Consider the following 12,502-nt stretch of genomic DNA (forward strand, 5'->3'; position numbering starts at 1 on the left):
GTGGGCGCACCCCGCAAATGGAGGGCGCGCTTACTCCCCGCAAATGGGCAATAGAAAACCGATGCCTATGCAATCCCCAAAATGCTCTATAACTCTTGTAATGGCTATAGATCCTAAAGTGTGAAACTGAGTTGTTTACTTAAATGTATTCATCTGAAAAATGCTGACAGGATGTGTTTAGATTTGCCTCACTTTTGCCTCACCGGTTCAACTGAAGGACTGAAAGGTTCCGCGGAGGTTAAAAGGAATGCCAGAGCAAACTATGATAACAAAATAAGGATTTTCTGAGACAACGAGGATCTCAGGTAGGAAGTATTCACTTTTTTTTATTAAGTCAGGAAAAAATCAAAATGACTTATCATCAAGATCAAGAACAAGAACTTTAATAACATAAATAAACAGTGGTTACGCCGAGCAAGCATGTCATGATTTACACCTCTTTGGAGTATAACTCATTTACATTACACACTGTTTTTACCTTACAGAATGTTTCATTTTTTAATTTTTTTTAAAAAGTGCGTTTGTGTAATTTTCAAGTAATGCAAATTCCTGTTATCTTACTGTACATGTTGCCTAAAACTATTTTTAATGTTTTTAAACTATTTTTAACAATTAAAGTTTTATGTTGGCTCTTGTTCTAAACTTTTTTTTTTACATTTTCCTAAGTTTAAGATGTTAAACTGAAAGTCATACTAAAAGAAAAAACACATAACATGGAAGACAAAAAAAATGTGGATTCAAGTGAATCCACTCAGATTTACGATGTTAAACGACAGAGATTTCCAAACATATAGTGTTGCTTGGCATTTGAGTCCAACATCTGATTATTTTTGTTCTAAAGTTCCAAAAATAAGTAGCGTTTCACATGAAAAAAAAAGTGTGTCTGTGTATGTTTTCCTTACTCACATTATCGCTTGGTTCCAGGTGCAGTAATGGATGGACTGATTTGCATACCTTCATGAAAGGAACAAACATTAATCATTATTATTTTGTTGTTTCACAGGTGTCTGACAGACATTTTTAGCAGCTATCACAAGCTTTACTATTATTGTATTTGAGATTTTCTACTTACTGTAAATAATGCGATATTTAAAACGAGGCTGCTGGCTACAATTATTCAAGTTCAGTGCTGTACTGGGATCACTATGGATACTTTTCCTACTTAGTCAGCTAAAAACAGGCGAAAGTCCTGCCTACATCCTCAAGTATCAATGGCTGGTTTATACCGATGAAGATGAGAGCCCAGAGAAAGTTTGCAACTGCTCAGCAATCCTGCAGGGAGAGAAGGAGGCATTGCTGCAAGCCAAATTACTGACCATCACCAAAGACTTCCAGAAGGTTATTCAGATCCCTGATGAGTATTACATCAATGCAACCCAAGACTGCAGGTTTGTTGCTCTAAATGGCAGCTGTCAGTAACTCTTTAACTCTTGGTCATGATTTTAATATATGGACTTTTAAAAACAACGTTACTTCTTCAAAACTGTGAATTTACAGGAAATTCCAAAAAAGTAGGAAATACATAACATTCCCGTTAAGCAAGGAAGAAGAGGACTTTCCTCTGGCTTACTCTATGGTTGTCCATCACAAGGTATGTATTTTGTATAATAAAATTTTACTGCAAGTCTTTGCAGTAGATGTAAACGGTGCTTACATTTGGAATGTTTACATTTTAAATTTCAAAATTTTCTACACACGCACACATACACACACACACACACACACACACACACACACACACACACACACACACACACACACACACACACACACACACACATCTATCTATCTATCTTATATATATATATATATATATAAATATATATATGATGGCATGCAAAAGATTTTCTATTTTGTATGGTTATCACACTTAAATGTTTCAGATCCATCTATCCTCTTCTGCTTATCCTTATCAGGCTCACAGCGGGGCTGGAGCTAATCCCAGCTACCATAGGGCAAGACCATTAAACAAATTTGTCAAAAATAACACAAGTAAAAAAAAAAATGCTGTTTCTAAATTAAGGTGTTTATTATGAAGGGGAAATACAGTCCAAACCTACATGGCCCTGTGTGAAAAATTGATTGCTCCCCCTACCTGTATTACCATTAATTAACGTGATGTATCACATCCTAGGAAAGCTGGTTTCAGCTTAACTTTACTCTTTACAAAATACAGTGATGACTCATCCAGGAGGTCACAAAAGACCCCAGAACAACATCCAAAGAACTGCAGGCCTCACTTGCCTGAGCTAAGGTCAGTGTTCATGACTCCACCATAAGAAAAAGACTGAGTTCCAAGATGAAAATGACTGCTGAGTCAAAGGAACATAAAGGTTCGTCTCAGTGTTGCCAGAAAACATATATATATATATATATATATATGTATATATATATATCAAACATTCTTGTCCATTAAGTCATTAGTACAGTACAGTTCCAGCAAAAACATTTTACAAAGAAAACTAAATTATTTTTATCCATAGGTGCAGAACTTTGAGCGACTACTGCGAGCTATTTACGCACCTCAAAATATTTATTGTGTCCATGTGGACAAAAAAGCACAGGCCTCAGTCTTTGCTGCCATCAAAGCCATTACTTCCTGTTTCTCAAATGTGTTCATGGTCAGCAAAGCTATGAATGTGGTCTACACTGGCTGGACACGTGTCCAGGCTGATCTTAACTGCATGGCTGATCTCTATAATACCAGTACAACATGGAAATACTTCATCAACCTCTGTGGTCAGGATTTCCCTCTAAAAACTAACTTGGAAATTGTGCAAGCTTTGCGTGCACTAAAAGGAGGTAACAGTTTGGAGTCAGAGGAAATGCCTCAAGGAAAGAAGGGAAGAGTGTCTAATGCTCACCGAGTAGTTGATGGAAAACTCCAGGTACTTCATTTGGAGATTTTTTACATTGTATCATGTAGCTATTAATGAATTCACCTTGCTATTGTAAAAAACTTCACCATCATATTAACTTTTCAATTGTCCCAGCCAATAGGAAAAACAAAGGATCCAGCTCCCTTCAATCTGCCCATACTATCAGGAAATGCCTATATTGTGGTCAACCGTGGTTACGTTCGCAGTGTGTTCGAAGACAAGCGAATACAGGCCCTCATTGAGTGGGCCAAAGACACCTACAGTCCTGATGAGTTTCTGTGGGCAACAATACAACGAATACCTGGTGTTCCTGGCTCAACATGGCCCAACCGTAAATTCGACATGACGGACATGAATGCAATTGCCCGGATGGTCAAGTGGCAGTGGCACGAGGGGTCGGAGGGTTCCCTGCAAGCAGTATACCCAGAATGTAAAGGCCACCATGTCAAATCAGTATGTGTGTATGGTGCTGGAGACCTGCAGTGGTTGATTGAACAGCATCACCTTTTTGCAAATAAGTTTGATGCAGACAGAGATCCCATTGCTATCTACTGCTTGGAGAAATATCTGAGACACAAGGCACTGACTGAGTTAGTTTAGGTGGAGTCATCATCTATTACTAAAGATAATTCCAATAGACACTTAAGTATAAACACATTCTTTCAATGTTTATTTTAAATTAAATTGCTAATATCAATATTATTTATATTATTAGTATTAAAATGATTTAGGTTTAGGCTGTAATTATGTAGAGGACAAAATACACAGAGAACAGGCAGGGAAGTTGATTGCAGTCTATGTAGAAAGATCTGGGTAAATGATTTAATTTCCAGAAGAACTTCAACTCTAAACCTTCAGCCAAACCTACATCAGTATATCAATATGACCAAAAATACTCTGAACTATGTGCCCGTGTAGCTTGCATAGATATAAACATGAAATATATGCAGTTTTGAGACGTTCTCTTCAATTAAATTACATTTTATTTACATGGCCCTTGAATCACCACAACAGTTACCAATATTAGAGACACAACCCCAACAACTAGGCGACCACCGCAACACTGGGAAGGAAAAAATAGCAGGAAGAAATAGAAACAGGCTCAGGGAGTGTCTGTCTGCACTTCCTCCCATTGTACAAAAATAAAGCCAAAATCTTTTCTTTGTGGGAGCTGCTATGCTGCACTTTTGGAACCAGAGCCTGCACAAGAGAGTGGCTGTGTCATGCTCACTCCATGGACATCATTGGTGTGTCACAGTAATTTCAAACTAAAAACATGAAACAACTTCTGCTACAGATCAACTCTGTTACTTTAATCTCACAGGGACAGAAAGGGTGACAGCCTTGTAAAAACTTGATATAAAGACTTACTGAGGTGCTAAATGAGATGAGAAACCTTGCTGTAAAAAACTATTTCAAAACCATGTTGGCTGTTCTGTTTTATGTCTGTGTGTATGTGAACAGCAGACAGGATTTAATACACGTTGAAGCAGTAATGGAAATAACATGCTGAATTCATGGTTTCTACTCATTTTAGGACTACATGTATGAAGACAAATACTTGATGTATGCTGTCTGTTGTTTACCTACTGTGACATAATTTAATTTGAAAATACTTCAATAAATGTTTTAACCTAAATTACATCTCCTGTGAGGTTGCTGTGGCCTCTTGGCTGTCTTACAAAAGTATATGGAAATAAACATAGAACATTCAAATTCATTCCTCTAATTTGTTTTTGATTAAAGTACAGATAATGGTAATAGAAGTCTATCAATATAAAACAAACAAACAACAAAAACAAAACAAAACAAAAAAACTTGCCAGCATTATATTAGTCAGTGATTAAATAAATCCAATAAGATATGAGATGTTTATTTTAAAACTGTTGCAATGTTTTCATAATAGCAGACTGAGGGAACAGTTGAGTTGGAGCCAGGCCTGGGGAGGGTGCCACAGGGCCACAATATTGTGTGATCAGGGGTGGTACCTCTGGATTGGCAGACCGGGGTGGTGGTTCCCATCTTTAAGAAGGGGGACCGGGGGGTGTTCCAAATATAGGGGGATCACACTCCTCAGGCTTCAAGGGAAAGTGTGCTGGAAAGGAGAGTCTGGACCTCAGAGTCAGGAGAGTCGTAGCTCAGATACAAGAGGAACAATCCAGTTTTTGTCCTGGTCATAGAACACCTGACCACTTAAGGATACTCGTGGGTGCATGGAAGTTTACCAACTAGTCTACATGTGCTTGGGGAGTATGGGGTGTCTGACCCATTACTACAGGACATTCGATCTTTATACAACTGTTACAAGATCTTGGTCCACATAGCCGGCAATAAGTCAGACTCATTTCCGGTGTGTGATGGGCTCCACCAGGGCTGCCCTTTGTCACAGATTCTGTTCATAATTTTTATGGACAGAATTTCTACGCGTAGCCAAGTGGCGAAGGGCTTCCACTTGGGTGGTCTCAGAATCTCATCTCTGCTTTTCGCAGATGATGTGCATCTGTTGGCTTCATCAAGTGGTGGCCTCCAGCTCGCACTGGAATAGTTTGCAGCTGAGTGTGAAGCAGTGGGAATGACAATGAGCACCTCAAAATCTGACATGTTTCATCATTTACATGCATACTATGTGTAATAATTTATTGGGAAGGATCAACTCAAAGTGTTGCCATAGTGTTGAATGTCTTGCACTATCTGTAGCTGACGCTGAAATGTTTGTGTGGGTTGCCATGACAACACCAGTCTGAGATCGTTATATTTTTTTCTACTTGTTTTCCTTATTTGGTACTCATGTTTGTGTACACTTGCAGTAGAAACAGATAATCTATGAGTCCAGTGATACATGTTTATTATAAAAAAACGTTTCTGTTAAAAATGATTGTGAAGTAGTCACTTCCTGTGAGTCACGGGAACCGGAAGTTGTGCGTGGGAGAGACTAGACAGAACGGTGTATAGGAATTTCTTTCACTTATGTATTAATCACATTATTTTGTAATGCCTTGGTGCCACTGGATTTTAACATGTCTGACACTCATACTTAAGACAAATGGTAGGGGGTGTAGTAAGGATGTTGGGGGAAACAGGAACTCCACAGGACCAGTCTTTTGTCTCTTCGAGGACTCTGGGAGGTAGCAAGGGAGTGTGAACCTTAAGGTGTGAAACAGCTGTGTACTGCCTTTTGTTCCTGGAGAAGGTATTTAACTGAGAGCCATGCTAGGCTCAGGGAGAACTCTGCTGACCGTCTGTCCCGCGGACATGCAGGGGCTCCATCAAGCTTGGTTGTCTGTTCTTTGTGTGTTTGGATTAAAGAATGTTAGCTACCGCTCACCGCTCGTCTGCAGGCTTTATTTAAATGGAAAACTTCCACAACAACGGTAACACAGCGGACTTTTCTGAATCTACAACTTTTCTACTACTGGTTTTACAAGGCGTACACGATAAAAACATTATGCTGTTATTTGTTAAGCACTTGTGCACTTTGTGAAAAGAAATAAGTGGCTGAGATGGATGCCATATGTGCTACTGATATTATTTTACTTGTTTCTAGTTTTCACGGTGCTCCATGATTGTGAGAGGAATAAAAAAAAATTGTGGACATCAGAACGAAGCGTGGATTCTTTTGACCTTACGTATGTCTCTGCCTCTCCTGACTTCCTCCTGCAGTACCACAGTACTTGTCTTGGTACCATATCGTACGCTTTCTCTCAATCGACACAGACACAGTGCCATTCCTTCTGATAACAATATGTTTGATGCAGACAGCGATCCCATTGCTATCTACTGCTTGAAGAAATATCTGAGACATAAGGCACTGACTGAGTTAGTTTAGGTGGAGAGTTCATCATCTATTATAAAAGACAGTCCACATCGATACTTAAACTATAAACACATTCTTGGGTCATAATTGTCATGTGGACATAGATGTGTTATACAAGTTGAGGATGTAGGTAAAATATTAATTTCATTGTTACGTTGTTGGGTTTTTTTGTCTATTTAAAATTTAATTATTATTATGCATATTTATATTTGAGCAGACAAATGTTGCTAATCTAGCATGGCCTGTGAAAGGTTCATAACTCTATCTCCAAAAGTTGATTCTGTTCATCTGGACGTAGCGTTTTGTGGGAGAAACGTTTTGTCTCTCATCCAAGTGACTTCTTCAGTCTCAGCTGATTACACTTTGTTAGGCCACTATCCTAAGACATGATCAACTTGGGTGTCCCACCTGAAGGCTAAGCTTCTGCTAGTTTAGCTTTTAGAGTCACTGAGGGATGCAAGCCCCTGACAACGTTAAGGTGGCAATCCCTCAGGGGGAAACCAGAAAAACAAAACAACAAAAAATTAAATATCGCTCATCAGATTCTTCTAACAACTAAAAACATAACATTTACCTTAATTGGGTGGCCTATATCAAATATATTCAAGCCCAACTGTTAGGTTGAAATTGTTACATGTTGCCAATATTGTACTTAAATTTGTAAGCCTTGCCTTAAACTGTATGATCAAAGACATTCTTCTGTTTCTGTCCTCCTCCCCGACCTTAATGGTGGGGGAGGTAATTAGTTATAGTGTTTAACTGCAGACATTGCATGTAAGGTTCTGCATGTCCTTATTTAGTAAGGAAGTTTTACTTCTTGCCCTTTATGTCCTCACCTGTGCTTTCACCTGTGCCATATACAGGGTGAGGGGAGATGACCCTTTGTGATCAGCAGGAAGTCACACAAAAACACCCACATCCACACAACACTCACTCACGTGCACATGCATATACGCACACACATGATTGCATATGCATACACACACACACTCAGTGCCCTAGTTTTATGACGCACCATAGGGGGGGTTTATAATGTGTGTTTGCCTAAACTGTGTGTCACAGAATAAAAGGCTGCAGGGGAAGCTGGGTTTTTGGAGTGGTCTGAGACTGAGGGCAGAGGTGCTGCTCTGAGATCCTCCCCTTGCTAGCGAGTAAAACTGGTTGAGCTGTCTTGCTTTGTTCACAGGAATAAGTCTGAACTAGCGGGCCTGCTGAAGCGCAGACCCAACACCTACAATAACACTTTTCAATATTTACAATATTGACAAAACTAAAAAGGGTAGGCCAAGTTATAAAAAAGGCAATTCAAAAACTCTTGGTTAATTATCTCACGAGTCACTTTTACTCCCGTCAGCCACCACACAGACAATTTCTTTGTTTATGTCACGGGGAGAAATGGACAAGTTCACCTAAGTGTTTTTATTTTGCATGTGTTGCATGTGCATGTGTTTTTTTAGTTTCAATATTTTAATAATGTACAGTGTTTTGTTCTTATTTTGTTCTTATATTTTATTGCATGTTTTATTGTGTCCTGGGGAGACTACACCCCCTCCTGATCACTAAGGAGGTCACAGAGGCCAATAAGAGGGCCCGGCAGGACAGAGAGCAAGAGAGTAGTGGTGCAATGGATCACGGTTTATTCGTAATCCTGATCCCACTCCACGGTTCGGCACGCACGTGATCCGAAGATTCGAAAAAGAAGAAAAAAAAGTATGTGTATGGTGCACGTGGTGGGTTTGTCAAGCGATAGTTATGGCCAGCGCTAGCGGTCCAAGTGGAGGAGCAGAGGAGTTTGCGGAATTTAAGCAGCCCTTTGCTGCCCAATCCGACCGGGCTAAAGCTATTACAAAAGCTATTGGTGTGTTTAGCTGCAGACGGGAGGCCGTATTCTGTTGTGCAAAACAAGGGGTTTAAACTATGATGAACGTGCTTGAGCCACACTATGATATCCCATTCAGGGCTCTAGACTAACTTTTTGACATGGGCGCACCGGTACGCCTAACTTAAAAAATTTAGGCGTACCGGCACAAAAGTTAGGCGCACTCAAATTTTTCAACCGCATCGCTTATCACTGCAGTTTTACATGTGCACTTTCTTTGGGGGGGAAGTCGATACAGACAATATTCATTTCTAAATTATTAACTAACAAACTTGTGCTTAAAGTGCTTTGTCAATATTGTAGAAAATGTTAAACTTAATCATCATCTTGGCCTCCTCTGACGACCTGTTTGCTGCTGTCTGTTGCTGAAAGGCATTGGGGAGAGGGGACACTTGGGCAGTGCATTTCAGACGGTTCAGGCCTTAACTTAACAAAAAAGTTATCAATCGTTCTTTTCATCTTTTCTTATTACCCACAGCTACATCCACTTCTGTCGGGCGTAGGCTGCTCACTAGGGCTGGGTATCATCACTGATTTCTATAATCCATTCGATTCCGGTTCTCAAAGTCCTGATTCGATTCAATTTAGCCTCAGACAGTCAGAAATATTATAACTCTGATCATTTATCAGTACTGATACATGTGAGACTTCATCAGAATTGTGAACATCACAGCAGATGCCTTTGTGTGAAAGTAACTGAGAATAAAACACAGAAAAACATGAAGGAGATTTTTCTGGTCTGGCTTTTTATAGCAGATAACCTTAAAAATATTCTGCAATTTTGCATAATTTTAAGAAGTTTAAATTTCTTCAGTATTGAACAACAAAAATTAGGCTTTCTTGTCCGAGGTCATTTAAGTGAAAAAAGAAAAAGACAGCGCTGTAAACAACGGTAGACTGGTGGGTAATAAGCAAATGAATAATGCAGAAAACAGATTTGAGACGGGAAACGGTTCTTGAAGTACACACAGAGAATGTATGAAGTGTAATTTTTATCGTGGTGGAAGCAAAACCGCAAAAGTCAGAGGGAATTCATGACGACATTGATCAAATGTGAAGCGCAGTTTGCTGCTTCTTTTGCTGCTGGCTCGGCGAATTTTAGTTGGAGAGAGACAAAACCTGCAGCTCAGAATCTAGCGCAAAAAAGACGTAAACACAGAGCGGACCGACGCATCAGAATCGCTAAGCTCCGACAGCGTATCCGTCTACGGGCCGTTGGGTGAGAAAGCCGAGAAAGACAAAGCTGATTCTGATGCGTCGGGTCCGCTTTGTGTTTACGTCTTTGTGTGGAATCCGTTAATGAATTGATATCGCTTTATTCAAACTACTCACCTCTCTCTTCCACCTGCACTTTCAACTGGACCACGGCCAATCAGAGAGGTCCCGCCCCTGACTATCTCTGATTGGTTTAGTCCACGATAGGGGCATAATGTGTGTCTGTTGTTGACCACACGGAGAGTTGCAGAGATTTTTTATTTTTTTTGTTACCCGAACAGTCACACCACTGAAAAATTTGGTCGCATTTGCGACCAAATTGGTCGCACTCTAGAGCCCTGCCATTCGCGTCCACTTTAGTGGCAAGATCGTTCCAAGCATGTATGAGCAGGAAAAGATTTAAGTTATGGCTGAACTGTCCCAGGCATCTTTTGTTGCCCTAACTCAGTGGTTCCCAAACTTTTTTTGCAAGGCCCCCCTTTGTTTTACAAGAAAAATGCTTGCGCACACGCGCACGCAAGCGCACACTCAAACACATCCTGCAACCACACACACCCATATTTTGCTCCTTTGGGGTTTATTTCACACCTCAAACATTTTGTAAACAATTAAGCAAATACAAGTAATCTGCAATAAATTACAGGTAGTAAGAAAATAAACTACTAACTCTTTTACGCTACGTTCGCACCTACTTTTGAAAACGCAGCTGTTTCGTCCACACGTAAACGGCGTTTGGAATCACTGAAAACTGAGATTTTTTTAAAACTCCTTTGCATCTCTCTTCCCACTCTCCGCCCCTTCCCTGTGTTTCTCTTCCCACTCCCCGCCCCTTCATTGCCCCTCTATTTCCCATCCCCTGCGTTTCTCTCCCCTCTCCCCGCCCCTTCCCTGTGTTTCTCTTCCCACTCCCCGCCCCTTCATTGCCCCTCTATTTCCCATCCCCTGCGTTTCTCTTCCCACTCCCCACCCCTTTCCTGCGTTTCTCTTCCCACTCCCCGCCCCTTCCCCTGCGTTTCTCTTCCCACTCCCCGCCCCTTCCCTGCGTTTCTCTTCTCACTCCCCGCCCCTTCCCCTGCGCATTTTAAAACTTTTATTTTTGTATTTGAGTGTAGTCCCTGAGGTGGAGCTCTTAGAAACTAGACCTTACATAGGTGCTGATGGTGAAGTGATGTATTTAAGATTACTTTATTGCAGTGGTACCAATCACTTTCTTATTGAAACACTTAGTGCATGTGATAAGTGTTTCTATGGGTTGTATTTAGCTGGGGTGGATTTTGTATTTTAAAACAACGGGCACCTGTTTTCTTCAGGTGTGAGCAAGTTATCAGGTAATTGTTACATTGCTGGCAGGTTGCACCATTAAAGGTACATTGTTGTTCGTTAGTGGGCTTTTATTGTGATGTTTTATTACACAGTTTTATTACAAACCTTTTATTCTTTTCTTTTAAAATAACAACATTGGATATATCCTGGCTGATATTGACCCCTTGTCCCGTTTATTCTGGGCTTGTTCCTGAAAGAGCTTTTGGCCTGGAAGCTTGTATGATTTGTAAGCCCCTTTTCTGTGGAATCAGCTTCCAGTTTGGATTCAGGAGACAGACACTATCTCTACTTTTAAGATTAGGCTTAAAACTTTCCTTTTTGCTAAAGCATATAGTTTGTGCTGGACCAGGTGACCCTGAATCCTCCCATAGTTATGCTGCAATAGACGTAGGCTGCCGGGGGATTCCCATGATGCATTGAGTTTTTCCTTTCCAGTCACCTTTCTCACTCTCTATGTGTTAATAGACCTCTCTGCATTGAATCATATCTGTTGTTAATCTCTGTCTCTCTTCCACAGCATGTCTTTATCCTGTTTTCCTTCTCTCACCCCAACCGGTCGAAGCAGATGGCCCCGCCCCTCCCTGAGCCTGGTTCTGCTGGAGGTTTCTTCCTGTTAAAAGGGAGTTTTTCCTTCCCACTGTCGCCAAAGTGCTTGCTCATAGGGGGTCATATGATTGTTGGGTTTTTCTCTTTATCTATTATTGTATTCTACCTTACAATCTAAAGCGCCTTGAGGCGACTGTTGTGATTTGGTGCTATATAAATTAAATTGACTTGAAAAAAATGAATTGAATTGAATTAACAGTGACTGGATGTTTAGCTGGGACGAGGATGAGTGGGGATTCTCTGCCGAGTGCTGTGTGAGGCTGCAGGGAAAGAGCGAACAAGATGCGAAACCTTTCCGCCTTTCCAGTGGATTTTTTTAGCGGCTGTAGTAAATCTTGTACATATTCAGTTTGTGGGTAATCTATTATTTTCTTTCTCAACTTCTAAAAGGTTGATTTAAGCGTATAGCCGGGCCGATACCAAGCAAGGCAAGGGGGAAAAAATAAACAATTTGAAGGTGAAATACAAATGTAAAATCAAAAGGAGTCAAAAACGGCTGGTTATATTTTGGACCTCAGAGGGTTAATCCAACAAATCATGAAAAATTAGGTTTAAATTTGTGTTCATGCAAGTGCAGATTTCTGACATTTTGTGTAACTTAAGCATGTAACAATTTTCATTTTTTTCTAACAAAAAAGCAGTGTGAAACTTAAGTTAGAATTTTGTTTGTAAATGAACCGCCCCATGTTGTGTAGCTTTCTGGATTTTATACTTATTAGGCTATATTTATTTATTATACAGGCTATACAGTACATAACATCACATGTTTTCTGTAACTGAAATGTT

General features: G+C 40.2%; 1 protein-coding gene across 2 annotated transcripts; it reads left to right on the forward strand.

Annotated features, from left to right (window-relative positions):
- Nucleotides 1–4,599, forward strand: LOC146388657 (beta-1,3-galactosyl-O-glycosyl-glycoprotein beta-1,6-N-acetylglucosaminyltransferase-like). Of its 2 annotated transcripts, XM_084926099.1 has the most exons (5): nt 1–305; nt 1,004–1,388; nt 1,498–1,591; nt 2,484–2,888; nt 2,994–4,599. In XM_084926099.1, exons 2-5 carry the CDS (start codon nt 1,081–1,083, stop codon nt 3,477–3,479), a joined length of 1,293 nt encoding a protein of 430 aa, XP_084782225.1. In that variant the 5' UTR covers nt 1–305; nt 1,004–1,080; the 3' UTR covers nt 3,480–4,599. The 2 variants fall into 2 exon arrangements, with proteins under 2 accessions (XP_084782225.1, XP_084782224.1); XM_084926098.1 differs by having other exon boundaries at nt 1–1,388.
- Nucleotides 4,600–12,502: the final 7,903 nt, after the last annotated feature.

This window comes from Perissodus microlepis, chromosome 4, assembly GCF_051167445.1.
Source record: "Perissodus microlepis isolate ML-2025 ecotype Zambia chromosome 4, ASM5116744v1, whole genome shotgun sequence".
Classification (NCBI taxonomy): Eukaryota; Metazoa; Chordata; class Actinopteri; order Cichliformes; family Cichlidae; genus Perissodus; species Perissodus microlepis.

What these genes read in the sequence shown, in the direction of transcription:
- LOC146388657 (XM_084926098.1), top strand. Translation starts at nt 1,081, where the DNA reads ATGCGATATTTAAAACGAGGCTGCTGGCTACAATTATTCAAGTTCAGT. An exon ending in AATGCAACCCAAGACTGCAG is followed by an intron (nt 1,389 to 1,497) that starts GTTTGTTGCTCT and finishes GTGAATTTACAG; the next exon opens with GAAATTCCAAAAAAGTAGGA. An exon ending in TAGTTGATGGAAAACTCCAG is followed by an intron (nt 2,889 to 2,993) that starts GTACTTCATTTG and finishes CAATTGTCCCAG; the next exon opens with CCAATAGGAAAAACAAAGGA.